This window comes from Equus quagga, chromosome 3, assembly GCF_021613505.1.
Source record: "Equus quagga isolate Etosha38 chromosome 3, UCLA_HA_Equagga_1.0, whole genome shotgun sequence".
In the NCBI taxonomy this organism is placed as follows: domain Eukaryota; kingdom Metazoa; phylum Chordata; class Mammalia; order Perissodactyla; family Equidae; genus Equus; species Equus quagga.
In genome coordinates, this window is record NC_060269.1 from 7,225,445 (window position 1) to 7,245,136 (window position 19,692).

At 36.6% G+C, this 19,692-nt stretch overlaps 1 protein-coding gene across 1 annotated transcript in view; it reads right to left on the minus strand.

The window, feature by feature from the left end:
• ZGRF1 (zinc finger GRF-type containing 1) overlaps positions 1 to 19,692 on the minus strand; it is a 70,757-nt gene that overhangs the window by 49,986 nt on the left and 1,079 nt on the right. The window contains exons 2-8 of the mRNA XM_046655824.1: positions 17,338 to 17,428; positions 15,624 to 15,704; positions 11,954 to 12,013; positions 10,304 to 10,489; positions 7,466 to 9,740; positions 3,055 to 3,128; positions 572 to 622 (exon numbers count right to left, since the gene is read on the minus strand). Coding sequence (XP_046511780.1) covers positions 572 to 622; positions 3,055 to 3,128; positions 7,466 to 9,740; positions 10,304 to 10,489; positions 11,954 to 12,013; positions 15,624 to 15,704; positions 17,338 to 17,361 — 2,751 coding nt within the window. The 5' untranslated portion in view covers positions 17,362 to 17,428. The remainder of the gene's footprint in view (positions 1 to 571; positions 623 to 3,054; positions 3,129 to 7,465; positions 9,741 to 10,303; positions 10,490 to 11,953; positions 12,014 to 15,623; positions 15,705 to 17,337; positions 17,429 to 19,692) is intronic.

The following is a 19,692-nucleotide window of genomic DNA, read 5'->3' on the forward strand; positions in this document are numbered from 1 at the left end:
TTTGACATTATATGACATTTATTTTAAATGGTAACTCACTCTGGAGGAAAAAACAATGATAATATTTATTTACAGGTTATACTTTGTGATAACTATCCTTGAAAAAGTTTAAACCCTATTTTTTTCAAGTGAAAGAAAAACAGTAAGATTGTGATCATTTGTAAGCTAAATTATGCAGTTGCTGATTATTTATCATTTTATACATTTGATCTTATTATAGAAGGGTGAAAAATGGTTGAGCCATCACAAAATGGATTTTGTTTTGTTTTGTTCTCTTTTAGGCAATAGAGCTTCACATGCAGCTGCAATTGTCAATGACAATTCTTGTATTAGGTAATGCTTATAAATTTGCAAAGTTAGCTTTATGATAAAAGATTTGTTATTTAAGCAAATCCTATTGACCACACAAGACATTTATACAAAAGACAGCAGGTCCATCTAAATGAATATAAAGGGGTAACTAGTTACAAATGAGTTTGAAAACTGACAAAACACAAACATAAAATTATATGCCATACCTATATATACAAATATAATTTCTGGCTACTTTACATTTTAAAAGTTAACTCACCTGCAAAGACTGTAGTGGTTCACTTTGTTCAACTTCATTTTCTTTCATAATCTTAGAAACAGAACATTAATATAAGGTAAACCAAAAGACAATAGTAAGTTACAAAAGAAAATATAAATTTCTATTAGACATAAGAAATCTAAGAACACCATCACTAATAATCAAAGAAATAAAAACTAAATGTTGATTAAACACTATTTTCACTTAGCAAGAATTTAAAAAGATCTTAACAGTACTGGTGAATATGAAGTGAAATAAATATTCACGTTGTAAAACCGTAAGATTTTTAGATTTGACGATATACATCAAGGACCTAAGAAAGTTGTTCTTAGCCTTTCAAGATATCACTTCCACTTCTGGGAATCAAATCTAAGGAAATAACTTAAAATGTAAACAATGATTTATGTGCAAAACATTTACTAAACTTTTATTTATAATAGCAAAATCCTGGAAATAATCTAAATGTTCAAAATAGGGAACTGTTTGTCCAAAGCATAGGATATCAATAGGATGGAATGGTAAGTAACCTTTAAAAGATATATTTAAGGAAAAATATTTTTTTAGGCAAATTTTTAATAACGTGAGGAAAGACAATGTGATATTAAGGGGAAAGGATAAAAAACTATTTGTACACATCAATCTAACCATATTTTTTTAAGCAGCCCCAAAAAGGCTGAAAATGTTAATAATAATTTTGTCTGGGTGGCAGGGTTTTTTTAATTTTTTTTCACTTTTTTCTGTATTTAAAAAAGGAGGGCTGGCTCGGTGGCGCAGCAGTTAAGTGCGCACGTTCCGCTTCTTGGCGGCCCAGGGTTTGCCGGTTGGGATCTCAGGTGCAGACATGGCACCTCTTGGCAAAAGCCGTGCTGTGGTAGGCGTCCTACGTATAAAGTAGAGGAAGATGGGCATGGATGTTAGCTCAGGGCCGGTCTTCCTTAGCAAAAAGAGGAAGAATGGCAGTAGCTAGCTCAGGGCTAATCTTCCTAAAAAAACAGGAAAAAAAATCAAGCTTATTAAAAGAAAAAAAAAGACTGGTAACACGGAAAATAGAGTAAGATACAAAATGGGGGCAAGTGAAACATTTCACTTTCTTTTCTTCCAAATATGTCCGCTAGAAAGAGCAGTGTCATATAATGAAAGAACTGTCCTTCCAAAATGCTGGTGGCATCCCCACTGAGAAACAGTAATCTAGATAACCTATTCTAGAACTTCAATTCATCCTACTTAGTACTATTATTTCTTATATTATTACCACGGTTCCCAAACTGTGCAAGTAGGTACTTTGGCGTGCCACAGAGAACTCAACAGGGGCTCCACAAGATGTTTTAAATTTGAGGGAAATACAGTGTCACTCAACACCTGTTGGACAATGAATGAACTAATAGCTCAAGGCAGTTCAGTTTCAACATCAGATTTCATGTCATTTCTATCAATGACATCATATCTTTGTGAAGCTGGGTTTCTGAAAATTGCTATGATAAAAATCAATTACCATGCAAAAGTCAATGTGGAACAAGAAAACTAATCTATTCCAAGGTGTGAGAAGTTGTGCAGTGCCCAACAAGTGCACAAATTCCCTTAGTAACTGTATTTATTTAAAAATAAAATGCTTATAGTAGGGGCCAGCCCCATGGCTGAGTGGTTAAGTTCGTGCACTCTGCTTTGGCAGCCCAGGGTTTCACTGGATCGGATCCTGGGCGCGGACATGGCATCACTCATCAAGCCACGTTGAGGCAGCATGCCACATCTAGAAGGACCCACAACTAAAATATACAACTATGTACTGGGGGGATTTGGCGAGAAAAAGCAGAAAAAAAACCCCAAGATTGGCAACAGTTGTTAGCTCAGGTGCCAATCTTTAAAAAAAAAAATGCTTACAGTAATCATTGCACAACATATACATATATCAAATGATTGTCCTACACCTTAAACTGATATAATGTTATGTGTCAATTCTATTTCAATAAAACTAGAAAAAATAAAAATAAAATTCTTACTAAGTTACTATGACATAATACTTACTAAGTTGGGGGGGTTTTTTTGTTTTGCTGAGGATGATTCGTTGAGCTAACATCTGTTGCCAATCTTTCTCTTTTTGCTTAAGGAAGATTCATCCTGAGCTTACAATTGTGCCAGTCTTCCTCTGTTTTCCACATGGGCCACTGCCACAGCATAACTGCTAATGAGTAGAGTAGCTCCACACCTGGGAACCAAACCCGGACCACCGAGGCAGAGTACACCCGACTTAACCAGTAGGCCACGGGGCCAGCCCATTAAGCTATTTAATACTACTAACTAGTTAATAAATGGAACTGCTAGGTATTTCTTTTGGCCAAGGGATGCAATGAAAAAATTACTGAGATACAAGGCAGGTCATGAACTGAGACAGCTTGGACTTTCTGTATTACTATAATCCCATTACAAATTACAGGACATTCTATATTGAAATAAAAGAATATACTGATAGAAAAAAATACATATACCTGTTGAGAAGCCTGGTTCAGATGAGGAGAGTTTGGTATAGCTTGTGAAACAACTGTAGGCAACAGTTTCCTAGCTATAATGGAGAAAATCAAATGATCTTATTCATCATAAAGACAGTAGTGATCTAAAATTTTTTTGAACATTTCTAAAACTGACTGAAACAAGGAATACAACTTAAATTTTAAGATGAGGCAAAGTCTTGAAATTGCTGAATCTGGATTGTGGGTATCTGAGGATTCATTGTAGTATTAGCTCTGTGTTTGTTCAAACATTTTCACAAGAAAAATTCAAAAAAAAAAAAGAAAGCCTCGCGGCTGGCCCAGTGGCAAAGTGGTTAAGTTCAAGTGTTTGGCTTTGGTGCCCAGGCTCGCAGTTTTGGATCCCAGGCGCAGACCTAGCACCGCTCACCAAGCCATGCTGTGGCAGCATCCCACAGAAAAGAGGAAGATTGGCACAGATGTTAGCTCAGGGCCAATCCTGCTCACAAACAAAAAAAAAAGGAAAGCCTTTTTGATTACTTTCTAAGTCAACATTAGGAATGCTTCCTTTTCTTTTTCTTTTTTTTAAACTAATTAAAAAATAAATACTGAGTCAACAGCTAACAGCCTATACTAGAAATGCTAAAAATGAAATATAAACTGTTAGAAGCAAAAAAGCCAAGACCACCATGACACTGCTGCTGTGTGCAAACATGGAAAAGGAAAAAGCACTTAATGCTATTTCTGAGTCTTTCTTAAATCCATTTGACTATGGTTTGGGGAAAAAACTTCAATTTATTTTCTAAGCACAGCATGCCAGGCGCTGGGGAAAAAGCAGAAAGGGAGGCCCACAGAAGATAAACCAGATAAATTGCTTCCTCAAACAGAAAGAGGAAAACTGGCAACAGAGGTAAGCTCACGGCCAATCTTCCTCACCAAAAAAATAAATAAATAAAAATAAGTGGATTTGGAAACTTCATGTTGTTCTAAAAATAGCTTTAAAAAGGCACTGAATGAAAATTGGTGTTTTTTCCTTTATTGCCTTTACTCAAGAAAAAAATTCTAAATTAATATTTCTAAGATATATTCAATGATCTCACAAAAACTTGAACATACTTGAGAAAATGGGTATTTTTGCTGAGGAAGCGTCACCCTGAGCTAACATCTGTGCCAATCTTCCTCCACTTTATGTGTAGGATGCCCGTCACAGCGTGGCTGATGAGTGGTGCTAGGTCCACACCCTGGGATCCAAACCCGTGAACCCAGGTCACTAAAGCAGAGTGAGAACTTAACTACTACACCACGGGGCTGGCCCCGAGAAAATGTTTTATAACACTTTCGCACATCCTAAATTCGTTGGAAAACTGATTCTTCTCTAATTCGGTATTAAACTCCATGAAGTCATTTCTTATATCCCAATAAACAGATTCAATTTTCTCAGATTGTTTCAAGAAAACCAACTTAATCCTTCCTAGAGAAATATACTTCTATCAGAAAACAAATACAGTTAATCCACATTACTCACAGATTCCGCCTATTAGCTAAAATTTATTCGGAACCTTCAAATCCACATCCTGTTTCTGAGGTCATTCGCAGACACACAGAGCTACAAAAAACGAGTTGCCTGACACACACATTCCCAGCTGAGGGAGAACAAGGCGACACTGCTTTCCTGAGCTCTCATACTCTAAGCAAGTGTCCTTTTCCTGGCCTATTTAGTACATTTTTTTGTGCTTTGGGGCTTTTTGTTGGTGACTCTGCCATTTAAAATGCTCCCTAAGTACAGTGCTGTCTGGTGTTCCTAAGTGCAAGAAGGCTGTGAGGCTCGTTATGGAGAAAGCATGTGTATGAGATGACTTTCTCTCAGGCAGGAGGTGTATGCTGTTGGCCGTGAGCTCAATGTTAACGAATCAACAATATATATCAAATGAGGTCTTTAAATAGAAACACACATAAAACAAGGTTTAGTACTGATTGGTTGATAAAAATGTTCTGACCAGAAGTTTGAAGGAAATGAACTCTGTACTTCCCCAAAAAGCAATGGCTCACAGTTCACTAGTTCGGTGTTTGTGGTGACTCTTCAGAACATAACAACCGCAAATAATGAGAATCAACTGTAACCCTCTTTTCCAACTTGACGAGAAAAGAGCAGATTTCCCAAAACCAGATTCTATAATTTCTAAATTTTCATGTTATGAATCTATATCCTTATATGACAATACATAGTTCTACTACCCATACTTGTTTTTCATTAAAGTTTTTTCCTTATTTTTAATTTTTAGAAAATAAACTGTAAGAACTACCATAAAATTTAACATTTTAAAGAAACATTTTAGTAGGCACAATAATTTATTCTTTTTTTTTCAGGAATCCCTTGAGATATTCAAATAAGAGTTCAATTTTAACTTTTCTTTGCAAGTAGCATCAAGTACATTCTTCATTCACATTTGTATGTATATAATATTTACTATATTTACTAATGTGTTTATACTATCCTTTTTCTTTTTAAAAATGCTGTTGGCAACATACCATAAGCAAAGTCAAAAGACTTACTGACATACTGAAAGAAAATATTTGCAACATTTTTCATAGATAAAGGGCTAAGATCTCCAATATTTAAAGAACTTACAAATCAAGAAGAACAAAAAGAGCAACAGCCAATAAAAAACTGGACAAAAGGGTAGAACAGACAGTTCACGAAAAAACGTACAGAAACAATGCTGAAACATATGGAAAGATGCTCAATTTCACTGGCAATAATAGAAATATAAATTTAAAATACCCTGAAATGCCATTTCTCATCTATTAGATTGGTAAAAATTCAAAAGCGTGGCAACATACTCTGTTGGCAAGGTTGTGGAGAAGCAGGCACCCTCACACATTACTAGTGGGAGTTAGAAATGGAGGGAACTTTGAAGTCTCTAGTAAAGCCACACATTTACCCAGCAACCCTACTGCTAGGAATGTGCCTTGAAGACACACCTCCAACAATACGCAAAGGCCCATATATGTATACAGATATAGATATATAAGGTTACTTATTGTCACATTATTTCTAATAGCAAAATATTGGAGATTGGTTGCATAAATGATGGTTCATCTACAGAGTGGATTAGCACACAACTGTAAACAAATAAAATGAGGATGTGTCCTATGAACTACAATGAAGTGATTTCCAGGATTATTATTATTATTATTAAGAGAAAAGAAGGAAGGAGCTAAAAAATGTACAGAGTATGGTGCCTTTGTTGAATAAGAGGAAATAAGAATTTATACATGGAGTTTTTTTTTTTTTTTAAAGATTGGCACCTGAGCTAACAACTGTTGCCAATCTTCTTTTTTTTCTCCCCTGCTTTTTCTTCCCTGAATCCCGAGTACATAGCTGTGTATTTTAGTTGTGGGTCACTCTAGTAGTGGCATGTGGGACGCTGCCTCAACATGGCCTGACTAGCGGTGCCATGTCCGCACCCAGGGTCCAAACCAGCTAAACCCTGGGCCGCTGAAGCGGAGCGCACGAATTTCACCACTCAGCCAAGGTGCCGGCCCCCTGGAGATATTTATTTTTGCAAAAAGAAACACAGTTATGATATACTGGTTACCTGCAGCAGGTAGGTAGGAACAGGGCATCTGAGCACATGTTTTTATATAGCTTTGACTTTTGAACTAGGTTAATATTTTACACAGTCAGAAACAAAAATAAATCAAAAAGGATGGGCAAAAAAGCCCTCATACTGAATATAAACAATGAACTTAACTATATTTAAATCAAATGATAACATAATCACACTAAAGAAAAAAAAAGTAACCCAAGTTTTTTGAACATACTACTCTAGCTGTATACTCTGAGTAGGATATATTCTAAAAACAAGCCAAAAAAAAACCAGCAAAGGATCTGTGAACTTTACGAATTTGTAAGTTTTTTGCTGGTAGTGATATTGATGTAACAATTTAGAAACTGTTTGGTGTATATCATAGAACTGAAGTAAATATACTGATGCTGGGAACCAGGGCCCTCTCTCACTGTGGGAGTAAAGAAACACAGTTATCGAATGGAGGAGAGAGGAAGAATCCTGTGGCTTAGAATTGCAATTGGAGATATCAATATGAACTAACGATTTTTTTTAAAAAAACTACATCCTAGCATGTATCCAAAAACATAGGATAAGAATGGATTATAATACACACACACACATTTGCTTATATGTACTTATATATGTTTATATATGCATGGGATATTTCTAGAAAGATACGCTGGAAGTGGACTACAGGACTGTGATAGGAAGGATATTATCCTCTATTAGAACTGATTTTACCAAGTACATGGTAAAATCCCATTTAAATACTATGCAATTCTTTAACACAGCCTCCAAAGCAAATATCTTCTTATCCTTTCAGCTACAGAGAACAATCCAAAACACCATGCAGTTCTCACCTTTGGGACTGCTATCCGGCGCATACGTCTGCAGAGTTTCCTGTTGCTTAAAGGTAGTATTTTTCTTTTTCAATATTTCCAAGCCTTCTAAAGCTGTAGTGTGTTCAGACAAGGATTTTAGAAGCGAAATGTTATTTACTAATCCAGAAAGTTCTGAAGAATTTCTAGGACTATTCCAGTATTGTTTGCTTTCTCCAGCAGTGTCTACTTCAATATGGTCACCGGATAAACTTCTAATCCTCCCTAAATCTTCAGATTCAGGAATATGTGCTTCTGTGTCTTTGGAAATAGAATGCTTTTTTCCCAGAGGGTAAAACAAAGAATCAGAAACTAGAGAATTTGATTTATCAAGTGCAATACGTTCTTCAGAGTGATTCTGACTGGCACCCAAGAGTTGGATACTGATGTCACTGCTAGAGGTGGAGGGTAAAACCTGTTCATCATTTTTGTGTAAGTCGCCTCCCATAATAAAGGGCTGAGGCTGAGCCTGTTCTGAAAATAGGTTATTTTCAGGAGTTTGATTATTGGCTTTGTTTAAAAAATGAGGAATATGTAAACTTGTATTTATACCTTTAGGTTTATTTGGAAGTGAAGCAAAATCATAGTTAATTCTGACTTTGGGGGTAGATTTACTCACATCCTCATTATTATTTATGTATACATCATCAGTCCACGCTAAAGATGAGTCAAAATTGCTTAATGTGTCACTACACTCCTCTATTTCTCTTCCAGTGTTTCCAGTTTCCCAAGGTCTTGTGTCAAAACCTACACAAGTTTTACCACAAAACTGTGACGGCAGAGCCTCTTCAACAGGAAACGCCTCTGTAGGTGTACTCCCACTAGACGCTGAGAGAGGCAGACGTTCACTGTCAGCTTCTTCATGGCTCGTATCCTCACATCTCTTCTGAACACATGAATTGCCATCATTAACCAAAGTTTCCCTTACCCAACCCTCTGAATCCTGGGAAATTTTATTGCTTTCCTGTGATTCCTCTTCAGTGTCACTGGTTTCAAAATTGTTCAGGTCAAAAGTCACCTCCACAAGTGGCTGTGTTACATTACTGACAGGTTCATGAATAGTAAGACTTTCACTGTCAGTATGACTTTTAGAAAACACGTCAGTCGTATTATGAGAGATCCTAGAAGTGCTATTTAGAGAAGATGCCACTTGCAGATGTTCACATCCTGGCAGATACGACACTGGTTGCTTATACCCCTCTTCTGGTGTTCCACATATACTTACCTCCTCAGCATTTTCTCTAATGAGAATTGACCCTTCTACACACATCTGGTCATTCTGATGAACAGGTATTTTATCATTTTCCTGAATGTCTGATCCTGATAAGTCGTCACTTTCTACATTGCTACAGGAAACTGGTAAGCTGTTGCTTTCACAGAATGAAGGCGTTTCCAATGTTACTTCCTGATCCCAGGACTGATCATTATTATCTACTGGCTTGTCTTCATTATATTTTTTCCCCTTTTCAGCACATGTTTCAAAGAACTGTATCCTTTTTTGTACCAAAAACTCTTTCAAATTTAAATTTATATTCTCTCCCTGGGACTTGGGTTTCCTTTCTCTACCATTTCCACCTTCAGCAGAAGAATGTGCAGCTGAACTCTGTGAGGATACATACATGGCCCACCGGCTTTTACTTCTCATGGTATTTTCTGATTGATGCTGGTGGTGTAACCTTTCTGTGCCCTTCACCTCAGCGCACTCTTCCCGTTCCACTAAGCACTTTGGTTTATTAGGAATGTTTATAGTTCCTTGTGGCTGTATCTGAGGGAAATGTTCTTTAATCTCAGAATTTAGTTCCTTACAAATACTAGTTGATTTGGACTTCAGAAGAGCTAATATCTGTGTTGTGCTTCTGATGTTTTGTGAAACTCCTAAACAGTGAGATGCCAAACCATCTCTTTTCATGGCCTCATTGGTCAGTAAAGAATCTGACTGCTTATTTACAGAACTCATAGGAGAACAAAAATAATTTTCTTCACACAGCATTTCTGGGTTAATCTTGAAGGATGGAATAGAGACAACTGAAGAAAAAGGTATGCCATTTCTCTCTCTGTTCTTGTAAGTGACAGTGTTCTCCGAGTCTGCTGGCATATTATTTATCTCTCTCTTGCCAACAGTAGAAAACAAAGAAGGTGAGCTGTAGACTGGAGAAAGGAAAGCAGGGCCAGGTTTCTTAGCCTCAAGTGATGCAGCTGATTCACCGTTCTCTGTAATAACCATTTTCTTTGGCACTTGACGTGGTCCTTGAAAACCCTAAAAATATTAAAATAATTATTAGCTGTTCCATTACCTATAAAGAAAATGTGAAAGAAACAGGCTAAAAAAAAAAAGAAAAAGGAGTGTGTTTGTTTTGCACAGTAAAGTAATAACTAAGATATAAAGTTTGCTGGGGCTGGCGCCATGGCCGAGTGGTTAAGTTCGTGTGCTCTGCTGCAGGCGGCCCAGTGTTTCTCTGGTTTGAATCCTGGGTGCGGACATGGCACTGCTCATCAAACCACACTGAGGCAGCGTCCCACATGCCACAACTAGAAGGACCCACAACAAAGAATATACAACTATGTACCGGGGGGGCTTTGGGGAGAAAAAGGAAAAAAATAAAATCTTTAAAAAAAAAAAAAGATATAAAGTTTGCTAAGTTAAAAGGCAAACACTCATTTGTATTAAGAATTTCTAATCAGGGTTTATGTACTTTCTACCTAAGCATAGACTATGAAGTACCAATTTAATGACAGATTACAACAGATTCACAATTCACTACTTCTTAAAACGATTTTATAAATACATATTGATTTATTATTTTCAACAGAAAAACTTACAGTAAACTTCCTTTTTAAACCAGCGGGCTGACATCCAAGGGACCGGCCAGAGGATATAAACCTCCTTGAGTTTAACTCTGGTGCTTCTTTAGTGACATCCTGTTTAACAGCGATGCTTCCAGCAACTTTAACCTCCTCAACAGTGATTAAGTATCGATCACTTTCTAAGTCATCTCCAGGCTTCACCTAAGTTGAAAAGAATAAATGTCAAAATCATATAAGTCTAATTATTTGATTATTTGTGTGTTCCAGTAAGGTCACCAGCACCAGCAAGACACAATGCATATTCAATAGTTGTTGAATGAATGAATGAATCAATCAATTCTTTATTTACTATGATGCACTAGTTAACTATCAACAAGCACAAAAACTGGTAATTGTTAACCAAACAAAAAAAAAGTCACTAATTTGTTTATTCAGCAATACACAGTGGAGACCTATATGAGGCCCTTCCTTATATGCTGGGGCTACAAAGGCAAGCAAGAAAACTGTGCCGCCTCTCAAGGAGTTCACTTAGAATCCATACAACTAAATGAAATTTTTTAAATTAGAGCTATTAAGTATCAATTATATATCTTTATAAACTAATGTGAATTAGATACATACTCATAATTATCACAAATTAAATATTATTAGAAATTATTACAGTTGCTTAAACAGTCGTATTCCAAAAAACATTTTAATCACCTTAATTAACAAAATATAGCATTTGCCACCATCTTTGATGACAGTATAAAAATAAGATTATCAAGCTAGTTGATAATACAGAAATCTGTGTATATCACAGATACATGCTTAGTCTTTACTAACGAAATTATTTAAAATGAAATAATCACAGTCGTTACTCCCAATTAAACCTCTACTAAGATAGTGCTTCTTCCAAACCCTCTTTTAATAGATACAAAACTACCACAACCGCTATTAATGTCATACAAAATTTAAAAAGATTAAATACTATGACCAAAATCAACACAATGATAAGAAGAATATGCATTTTAACACTTTTAGAATCACTGTACTAAACAGCTAAGCACTTTACATAAGTTATTTCTAATTTTCAGACCAACCAAATAAAGTCCGTCTATGGTCTACACTTTACAGTAGAGAAGCTGGACAGAGAGGTTAGCTTAATTAGGAAGTATTTGAAAGTGGGAAATGAACCCAGAATGACCAACGCTTATATCCTTATTCTTTACACTAAAACATGCCTTTAATTCCTTTTCCTGCTTTTTTCCAACAGGGGAAAAACACAGAATAAATATTTGAGAAAATATTTCAAATAGGCATAATTTCACAAAATATTTCCCACTGTAGTTCTCTGCCTACCAAAACCATGGAATAGAGTTAGACAACAGTCACTTCCTGGGTTCAAATCCCAGCCGTCCCACTGCAGCTCTGTGAGCTGGGCAAGTTACTTCACCTGTCTGCACTGCACTCCTCATGCATAAAAATCACACAGCTGTGTAAAGAATAAATGCAACAATATCTAAGAGCTTTCAGCAGAGGGTCTGGCTAATGATAAATATGCAATAAATACTAGCTGTAATTATAACTATTAGTACCATGACCATACTATTTAGCCATATTCATAAAGGAAGTAAAGAGATTTTTTCAAGAATACTTAAAAATAAGATAAAAACATTAAAATACCTCAAGGCACTTAAGAAATATACTATCCAAACAGCCTCCTTTGTCATCATATAAAATTGCCTATATTAAAACAAAATAAATGTTAAAAAAGGAATAGAGCATAATTCTGCTTTTCTTAAACATCTTCACTAGCAAATCAAAAATTGTTATATAAGCAAATCATATAATGAAACAATTACCCACTTTAACTTAAACTAGAAAGTGTTTACTAAGCATCTATTCAGTCCCTGCAAAAGAGCAAAGGCATACACATAAAAAAATTCAAGAACTTAATCTCTACCAGGAGGATCTGGGAATTGAACTAGGAAGAAAAAAGAATTGGAATGCGTTAGAGGGGGCAAAACAGGAGACAAGATCAGTAAAGAGATTATTGCAATGATGTGGTATGTAGGACGGGGAGATGATTAGTGCCTGAAATAATTCATCAACCCTGGAATAAGACAACTGTTTACGAGGTATAATGAATAAAACTTGTTGATGAAAGGGATAAGGGAGAAAAAAGAAGCTAAGGTGATTATCACTTTCTGGCTTTCTTCTTGTCTCTCTCTAGCCATTTTTTCACAGCAGTTTCTTCACTAGCCCCTTAAATATTGCTGTTCCCATCACTTTAGAAAACAGTCGGGCAGTTCTTTAAAAGATTAAACATAGAGTTACCATATAATCCAGCAACTCTACTCCTAGGTGTATATACAGAGAAATGAAAACATATGTCTTCACAAAAACTTGCACACAAGTGTTCACAGCAGCATTATTTATAATAGCCAAAAAGTAGAAACAACTCAAATGTACATTAATTGATGAATGAATAAATATAATGGGATATAGCCATACAAAAGAATATTATTCAGCAATGAAAAGGAATCAAGTATTGACACATGCTTCAACATGGATGAACCTTGAAAATATGCTAAATGAAAGAAGTTAATTACAAAAGACCACATATTGTGTAATTCCATTCATGTAAAAGGTCCTGAAAAGGCAAATTATTGAGAAAGTAAGTAGATTAGTAGTTGCTTAGGGCTGGGAGTTGGCTACTGAGTAGTGACTGCTAACAGGTATGGGATTTCCTTTGGGGATGACAAAAATGTTCTAAAATTAGATTGTGGTGATAGTTGCAAAACTCTGTGAATATACTAAGAACCATTGAATTATATACTTTAAATGGATGAATTGAAAAGTGTGTGAGTTATATCTCAATAAAGCTGTTAGAGGGCCGGGCCCATCACCGAGTGGTTAAGTTCGGGTGCTCCGCTTCGGCAGCCCAGGTTTCACCAGTTCGGATCCTGGGCACGGACCTAGCACTGCTCATCAGGCCATGCTGAGGCGGCGTCCCACAGAGCACAACGAGAAGGACCCACAACTAAAATACACAACTATGTACCAGAGGGCTTTGGGGAGAAGAAGGAAAAATAAAAAATAAAATAAATAAAATTAAAAACTTTAAAAAAAATAAGGTAAAAAATAAATAAAATAAAGCTGTTAAAAAAAATTGTTGCTTCCAAGGGTTCTATCTTTTTCCCTCTATTCTTTACACTCTATACGCCATCCTTTATCAGTCATGCTTCTGCTGAAATACTTCCAAAGTCTCCACAGCTCCCAAAGAATAAGAACAAAACTCCTTACAATGACCAATAAGGCCCACATAATACCTTTTATGTCCATTCTCACCCTTGCTCACTCTGCTCCTTGTAATTTGCCTAACCCACTAGACATACATATTCATTTACTGGTCTGTCTCCTCCATGATATTACCACAAAGCAAGGGATTTATCTGTTTTGTTCCCTGCTGCATCCCCTAGAACAGTGGGTAACTCAGAACAGGTGCTCAAAAAATATTTGTTGAATAAAGGAATGAAGGAATCCACTCCAGGAGCTTCAATATCTCATCTAAATGCTAAGTATTTTCAATCTATATCAGTAGCCCAGAACTCTTTCCCACATCCCTATAGCCAATTACTTGAGTGTTTCTATGACACTACAAATTCAGCATGTTCAAAATTGAACTCAAAATCTTCACTTTTTCCCCTAAACTTGCTTTTCTTTTTGAGATATCCTAACTCAGTACCATAAGTATAATACTGAAACCCGAAAGTTACCCTAGATCCTCCTTGCCTTCATATCCAAGACCTTAAGATGCTATAATATTTTCAGAATTTCTAATATTCTTTTCTTGCCATTGTCATTGCCAATGCCTGCTTGGTCAGACCACCATCACTTTTTGGCTACATTATTCTGTAGCCTCCCTATTATGACAGTCTTCCTAAATCCAATCTGACTTTCATCCTACATAACTTAAGAGTTATGTTAGACATTGCTTACCAAGTGATCTCTCCAAAATAGAAACATGATAACGTCACTCTTCTGCTCCTAATTCTTCACTGGCTCCTCAGGCTGAGCTCACAAAGTCCTTTGTGATATGGCTCCTGCCTACTTCTTTAGCTGTCTATTCTACATTTCCCAGCACGGGCCCTTCATTCCAGCCATATTTAATTGCTTATAGTTCCCCAAAGTTTCCTACTGTTTCATACCTCCTTGTTGTTACAGCTATGACACCATCTTCAGCTCCCCTCCTTCCAACCTATCAATTTTGTTTACAAAACAAAACACTCCAAAAAAATTCTTCATCTGGAAAGACTTCTCTGAACCAGAGTCAGATTTTGATGTCTCTCCTTTGTAATCTCATAGATCCCTAAGCATAACTCTGTACATATTATAATCCTTATGCTTAGATAAAACTCCCTTGAAGACAAAAACTACAATAACAGTTACCATTCACTGAATGCTTACAATGTGCCACGTACCTTGTTAAGGGGTTTACATGTTTTCTCATTTAATCCTCAGGACAACTTTATGAAGTATCATTTCCCCCATTTTACAAAGAAGAGACTAGAGGCCTTGAGAAGCTAAATAACTTGCCAAGATTACACATCTAATAATTGAAGAGCACACAGGACCGAGTCCTGAGTAAAAATTTAAAGTTTGGGAAGAGAATGAGCACAAAGAAAATACTCAGAAGTGATGAGGAAGCAACAGCAGGAGAGGGTGGTGTCACAGAAGTCAAACGAAGAAGAGGCATTGTGAAGAATGGGGGGGCAAGAGTGCTCAACAGGGTCACGAGCAGTGATAAGAGGAGAACACTAAAATTTGGCAGATGGAGAAGGTCACCATATCTAACAGAGTGAAATATCACCTAGTATATAATTCTCTCAAGACCGATAGGATCATATCACAACCAAAGGAAGAGATTTAAAGAAAATCAGAAAATAGAAGAGGAGAATTCTATACATAATTTCAGAAATCAGCAGCTTTTCTAAAGTGGTTTGTCAACTCTCTACGTACCATTTCACTATGAGCGTTATTGTGTTAGAAATATAGTTTAATAGGGAGATTTTTCTATGCAGTTAAACTCTTATTGCCTGTAAAGAAAAAATGGGTCAAAATGCCTAAAAGGTTTCATGGAAAATCTAATTTGAATTTTAAAAAAATCAAAACAAATTAAATAATATTCACTGAACCTTTATAATGCACAAATTAATCACTGTGATATGGAAATAATTTAACAACTTCTGTTTTCACATAATGTCAACTTATGGTCACATCCAAAATTTTATTATCTACACAGTTTTCGTAATATTCAATCAAAAGGCAAGAACCAATACCTTAGACTTACTTTGTTTCCTAAGTGAGTAATCTTCAGAATTCCATCCTGCCACACTTTTGACTTCTTCATCTTTTGATGAGTATATAGTACCTAATTTCCAAAAGTACAAAAGTAAAGAAATGGTTTCTATTTATATGTATTAAGTGTTATACATTTTTATAACCTTCCTACGTATAAAAAATATTTAAGACATCTTTTATGGAAATAAAAGCAGATATCATAACAATAACAAGAAAACTTCAATAAAGAAAAACTGTGGGGGCCGGCCACTTGGCCAAGTGGTTGGGTTCATGTGCTCCCCTTTGGCAGCCCGGGGTTTTGCTGGTTCAGATCCTGGGTGTGGACATGGCACCACTCATCAGGCCATGCTGAGGTGGTGTCCCACATGGCACAACCGGAAGGACCTACAACTAGAATATATAACTATGTACTGGGGGGCTTTTGGGAGAAGAAAAAAAAAACAAAACAAAAAACTGGGGCCAGCCCTGTGGCATAGGGGTTAAGTTCGGCATGCTCTGCTTCAGTGGCCTGGGTTCACAGGTTCCAACCCCAGGTGTGGACCTACACCACTAATAAGCCATGCTGTAGTGGTGTCCCATATATAAAAGAGAGGAAGATGGGCACAGATGTTAGCTCAGGGCCACTCTCCCTCAAGCAAAAAGAGGAAGATTGGCAACAGATGTTAGCTCAGGGCCAATCTTCCTCACCAAAAAAAAGAAAGAAACTAGGTAGTACAAGGTAAAGGAGGGAAGGAGAGGTAAAATCTAAGGAAGAAACAGAAAAGTTAACTGAGTAACAGAAATAATTTTGAGCTTCCTAGTCATTCGTGGGAACAGAAAAAATGGGTTGGGTTACACAGTACTCATGATCTATGCAGTTCTCACAGTGTAGTCCAGAGACTCCTAGAGGTCCCCAGCACTTTGTCAGAGGTCTGTGAGGTCAAAACTATCTTCATCATGTTATTTGCCTTGTCATTCTCATTCCTTCAGGCAAGCATAGTGGAGCCTCCCAGGGTTACGTATGTGAAATATTATAAGATTCCATTTCAGACTGAAAGCAGAAGCACAACTGAGAACTAACTGTCTTCTATTAAGTCAAATGTTAAAGCGATTTGCAAAAAATGTATAGCAATGCTAGTCTTTTCAAAGTTTTTTTCTGTTATTATTTTGGAAAATGTAGCTATTTTCATTAAAAAATGTAATTTATGTTAAATGTAATGGGTTTTTTTGAATTAATAAATAAATACTTTTTAAATATCTGTTATAATTTCTCATATGAAAGACATCAATAGATAGAAGCCCCATAATCAAAAATTCTTTGGGGTCCTTAACAATTTTTAAGTGTATAACAGGGTCCTAAACAGACCAAACAGTTTAAGAACCACTGAGCTAGACAGAAGAGGCATTCCAGTTCGTCAAGAGAAAGAAATTACTTCCTGGTGCCAAGCTTCCAAAGAATTTGTTCCAAAGAACTCTGTATAACAAACGTGAATAGTAGGCAAGAGATAGGGTTGCCAGATAAAATATAGGCCAACATTTGAGACATACATAATTAAACTAAAAAATTATTCAGCGTTTATCTAAAATTCAAATTTAACTGTGTCCTACTTTTAGGTTTTGTTTTTGGGTTTTTTGGGTAAATCTGGCAACCCTAGCAAGACATTTATGAAATGTGGAAGGAAGGAAAGAAGAAAAAAGGAAATAGTGAAAACTGGTAGACTTACGGTAAATTCTTGGCTTTCCATCATTTGTTCAGAATTTATAAACCAGTCAGGTCCAGAAAGTAATCAGTGCGTCTTCAACTATTTATACTACCTAAAATGAAAAATGACAAGGACTCTTCAACCCTCATGAAAAGAATAAGTATCAAATACAAGTTTTCCCCACAAACTCTTGACCAGAGAGAGGAATTGAAGAGCTCCAAGAGCACATAACTAAAAAAGGAAGCACAGAGGTAATCAAATTATCTGCCCCTGAGGACACGAGAAAAGAGCGACACCACACTATGGAAAAAGAATTTGCCAAGTAGAGAAAACTAAGCAAAATATACAAAATAAGTATCACACTGCAAACATTCTTCCAGGTGCCATAATATGTATCAGAAACTGATTCACCCCCTCCCCCCCTGTTTGGTTCCTTATAGAAAAAGCTGCAATTTTTTAAGTTTTCTGGGGGCTGGCCCAGTGGTGCAGTGGTTAAGTGTGCATGTTCTGCTTCAGCGGCCCGGGGTTCTCCAGTTCAGATCCTGGGTTCAGACAGGGCACCACTTGGCAAGCCATGCTGTAGTAGGTGTCCCACATGTAAAGTAGAGGAAGATGGGCACAGATGTTAGCTCAGGGCCAGTCTTCCTCAGCAAAAAAGAGGAGGATTGGCAGCAGATGTTAGCTCTGGGCTAATCTTCCTCAAAAGAAATAGTTTTCTGAATTGCTATGGTTACCACAAGATGGCCCCTTTGTGTTTTAAATTTTTCCCTTAACATCTTAAAGCCAATATACCAGAACATCTAGAACCAAATATACGTTCTAATACTTCTGCAAGGAAAAATCTTTTCAATATCCTTGCCACGAGTACTGTATTACCCTATGCTACTGGATAAAACTGTTATTGTGGGCAATTTTGGAAATCTAAAATCACTGATAGTGAATTGAAGAAGTAAATAGAGATGCCAAAGAAAATGATCACTTTTTTTCCTAAAGCAGTGGTTCCAAAGGTATGCTCTCTGCAGCAGCAGCAGCAGCATCACTTGGGAACTAGCCTGTGCTTTAACAAGCCCTGCAGGTGATAGGGATACACGCTCAAGGTTGAGAAGACGGCCCAAAAAGACCTGGGGGGATTCAAGAAAGCTGTAATTTGCAATTCTGGATTCAATTCCTCCTTGATACACATAAAATAGATAAAATAGGCCACCTACATAATATTTACAAATTACAAATATTTATTTAGCACTTACCACATGCCAGATATTATGCTAGGCTAAGGTAGTAAAATGAACAAAATATTATCCCCAATCTCAAGGAATTTTCGTATAACGGTGACAAACAGGAATTACAAGAAAATATGACAGGAATAAGCACAGGAGGGATACCCAACTCTATCTACTGCATTTCCGAAGGACGTAATGTCTAAGCTGTCCACTGAAATAACCATTAACCCAGGGAAGATGCCAGGGAAGGTATTTGCAAATATGAATCAATATGTACAAAGGCCTGTGGAAGACAAAGCAAGGCATGATCAAGGAACTCAAGTAGAACAGTTAAGGGGTCAAGTGTAAGACAGTGAGGAGTGAGAGATAAGACTGAAAAAGTGAGCAGTGATAGGATTCAGAGGGCCTTCTATGTTAGGCTGAATTGTCCTGACTTTCTATGAAGACTATAGGAAGCCATGGCAGGATTTGAAGCATAAGATTACATTATCTGACTTGGGTTTTACAAAGATTACTCTGGCTGTCACATGGAGAAAGCATGGGGTAAGGAGCAGGCAAATGAGATATGAATTAATGCCCCATGACATAGTTCACAGGAAAAGACCCAGACCTACAAAGGCATTGCCTTTCAGAAATATAATTCCCATATCCTATATCCCTCCCCTCCAGCCCACAGAAATTGTTAGATGCCTAATGAATGCCAAGAAGATAACAGAGAGGTCCAGAGAAACACATCATTCAGTGCTGTTGTTAGAGCAACTTGCTCCCAGCCACTCAATGAGTTGGACATTCTCTCTATATAGATGAGACTACATGGTGCAGACACAGTGCTTGGCATGTGGCAGTTATTCATATTAGATCCCTTTAACAATAGCTATCATTTATTCTGTGTGATTATATGCTAGACACTGTTAAAATGCTTCAAACGCTTACGACTTTATGGTGTTGATACTATCTTCCATATTCATTTTACAAAAAAATAAAACTAAGGTAATAGGTAAGTAATTTGCCCAAAATCATAAAGTAAATAAGTGGCAGATTCAGAATTGAAAACTAAGTTGCCTAAACTCTGGTGCTCATACTCACAAATACTACATTATATGACTATTTATTGAGTACCTACTACATCAAGGCAGGAATTGGACTAGATACTTTA